This window comes from Chelonoidis abingdonii, chromosome 11, assembly GCF_003597395.2.
Source record: "Chelonoidis abingdonii isolate Lonesome George chromosome 11, CheloAbing_2.0, whole genome shotgun sequence".
NCBI lineage: Eukaryota > Metazoa > Chordata > Testudines > Testudinidae > Chelonoidis > Chelonoidis abingdonii.
In genome coordinates this window covers 19,444,457-19,447,214 of record NC_133779.1, presented here as the reverse complement: position 1 = coordinate 19,447,214, position 2,758 = coordinate 19,444,457, and the positions used below count along the sequence as shown (strand labels likewise).

At 66.0% G+C, this 2,758-nt stretch overlaps 1 protein-coding gene across 1 annotated transcript in view; it reads right to left on the bottom strand.

The window, feature by feature from the left end:
* Positions 1–2,686, bottom strand: part of LOC116828908 (semaphorin-3F-like) — a 10,008-nt gene extending 7,322 nt beyond the window's left edge. The window contains exons 1-4 of the mRNA XM_075071304.1: positions 2,572–2,686; positions 945–1,105; positions 616–678; positions 280–399 (exon numbers count right to left, since the gene is read on the bottom strand). Coding sequence (XP_074927405.1) covers positions 280–399; positions 616–678; positions 945–1,105; positions 2,572–2,674 — 447 coding nt within the window. The 5' untranslated portion in view covers positions 2,675–2,686. The remainder of the gene's footprint in view (positions 1–279; positions 400–615; positions 679–944; positions 1,106–2,571) is intronic.
* Between the last annotated feature and the right edge of the window lie 72 nt (positions 2,687–2,758).

Sequence of the window (2,758 nt, the reverse complement as noted above, 5' to 3'; positions counted from 1 at the left end):
CACTCCCCTCCCAGAACCCAGAAAGAACCCAGGAGTCCTGGCTCCCAGACCCCCCCTGTTCCAACCCACTGGACCCCCCACCCCTCCCAGAGCCGCGGAGAGAACCCAGGAGTCCTGACTCCCAGACCCCCTGCTCTAATCCTCTGGACCACCCACCCCCCACAGAGCTGTGGACAGAACCCAGGCATCCTGGCTCCCAGCCCCCCCTGCTCTAACCCACCAGCCCCAACCCCACTCCCAGAGCCAGGAGAGCGGGTGGGACCCAGGCATCCGGCTCACCTCCGACCTCCAGCCGCGGTGCACCAGGGCGCAGACGGGCTGCCAGGCCCCCGTCCCGCAGACGTACAGGTGGGTGCGGTTCACGGGCTCCACCAGACGCACGTAGTTGAAACACTCGTCCTGGGCGGGGGGCAGCGGCTGAGTCAGGGCCGAGCTGGGACCCCGGAGGGGGAAAGGGAATCGCAGGGAGTCCTAGGGGGGCTTGATTCCCAGCAGTGGGGTGGGGGGCAGAGGGGTGACTGGGGGAGCCCTGCGGGTCTCAGAAGGGGGGTGACAGGGTGGGGAAGGGCTGTGGGGAGGGGGCATGGGGGGGCCCTGGGCCCTGCCCCATCTCACCTGCTGCCCCTTCCCCGCCATGTGGCAGGCACTCTGCTGACTCTGGGACGCCGGCCAGTGGATCTAGGCAGAGGAGAGACTGGGTCAGAGACGGGGACCCCAGCCCCCCCATCGACTCCGGCCCCTACACCCTTCCTGCCTCCCAGTGAACCCAGGCATCCGGGCTCCCAGTTCTCCCCCCCACCGCTCCAACCACCAACCCCCACTCCCCTCCCAGAGCTGGAGACAGAACCCAGGAGTCCTGGCTCCCAGCCCCCCTGCTCTGACCCACCAGACCCCCCTCCCCTCCCTGAGGCAGGAGAGGACCCAGGTGTCCAGGCGCCCCTTACAATGAGCGGCTCCTTGTTGACGTTGTGGAGGTCGAGGGCCACCAGGTAGTCGCGGGTGCCCAGGTAGAGCCGGTCCTGGTCCTGGTCCACCAGCAGGATCCGATAGTCGCTGGTGTTGAAAGCAAAAGCGAAGGGCTGGGCGGTGCGGGTCTGCAGGAGCTCTGGGGGGAGCGATGGAGCTGGGATGGGACCCAGGCGTCCGGGCTCCCCGCACCCCTGCTCTAACCACCAGTCCCCACTCCCCTCCCAGAGCCGGGGAGAGAACCCAGGAGTCCTGGCTCCCAGCCCCCTCCCCCCAAGAACCCAGGAGTCCTCCCCCACCTTGCAGCAGCTGGAGCGGTCCCCACCCCCCTTTAATCTGCCTGGTGCTGGCTGAGCTCAGGGGTATTTTAGGGGTGGGGGCGGCGGGCAGAGCAAAGCCCAGAAATAATCCCTGAAATGCCCCAGCCGCATTCCAGCCCCATGCCAGGCCGCGCTGTGAGCTTCCCACCTGCAGTGACCTTCAGTGTGTCAATCCCCCCCCCTCGTGGGCACGGCTGGCACGGCTCCGGGGGGGAGATTCCAGGCCAGGGTCCGAGAGCTGGTGCCAAGGGCAGATTCCTGGGGGAGTGGGGGGGTTAATGACTGGCCCCCACCCGCAGTCTAACCACCAGTCTCTGCTGCCCTCCCAGACCTGGGGAGAGAACCCAGGAGTCCGGGCTCCCAGCCCCCCTGCCCCATTCTAAGCCACCAGCCCCCGCTGCCCTCCTGGCGCCGGGGCTGGGACCCAGGCGTCTGCTGGAAATCCCCACAAGCCCCAGGCTTTGCAAGCTTTGGGGGTGACCTCCGGCCAGCCCCATGCCAGGTGCCTGCTGCAGCGTGTCTGGGGTGTGTGTCACAGCTATATCCAGCCAGACTAGGAGTGAGACAATGCAGGGGGAGCCACTCCCCTCTGCACTGCATGACTGGATGGTGCGTTGCACGACTGGTCAGCGTGTTGCACGACAGGCAGGTGGTCCTGATGCATTGCACGACTGGTCAGCATTTTGCGCAACTGGTCAGCGCGTTGCACGACAGGCAGCTGGCCCTGATGCATTGCATGGCTGGATGCCTTGTTGCACGATGGTCAGCACGTTGCATGACAGGCAGACGGTCCTGATGCATTGCACAACTGGTCAGCACATTGCACAACAGGAGGGTGGTCCTGAGGCATTGCACAGCTGGATGCTGCATTGCACGACTGGTCAGCATGTTGCACGACAAAAGAGGCGGGGGGGAACTCAGCCCTGCTCGGCATTCTGGGTATTTTAAGCTTTTCTGGGAAAGCCGCTCCCTGTGGCTGGGTAACTGGATCCCGGAGTCCCCAGCAAGGGCGGCAGGAGAGGGAAGCACCTCGGGTACCTCCGCACCATGTGCCCCGGTGACCTGGCGGGGGCTCGGGCTGCCTGTCTGCTCACACGGACACGCATCCAGGAGCAGGTGTGTTCACCTAAACACACATCTCTGCATGCGTCCGCCCACATCCTGCACGTCTATCACCATGTACACATGCTTTGCACATGCGTGTGACTCACCACCCATGCCTGCCCACACCCGTGTGCACAACGGGCGGCTGGGAGCTGGCACAGGGGCTACGCCCCCTCCTCACCTTTGTAGGGCAGGTAGATGCGGGGGGTGCTGAGGGGGCAGGACCAGGCCAGGGCACAGGGCAGCAGCAACCCTAGCACCAGGGCGGGGGCTGGGGGGGCCATGGCGGGGCAGGCAGCACCTATGGGAGAAGGAGGAAAGGTAGGTGGGGGGCTGGGCAGGGGGCACTCTCCCCTGGCAGGCAGGGC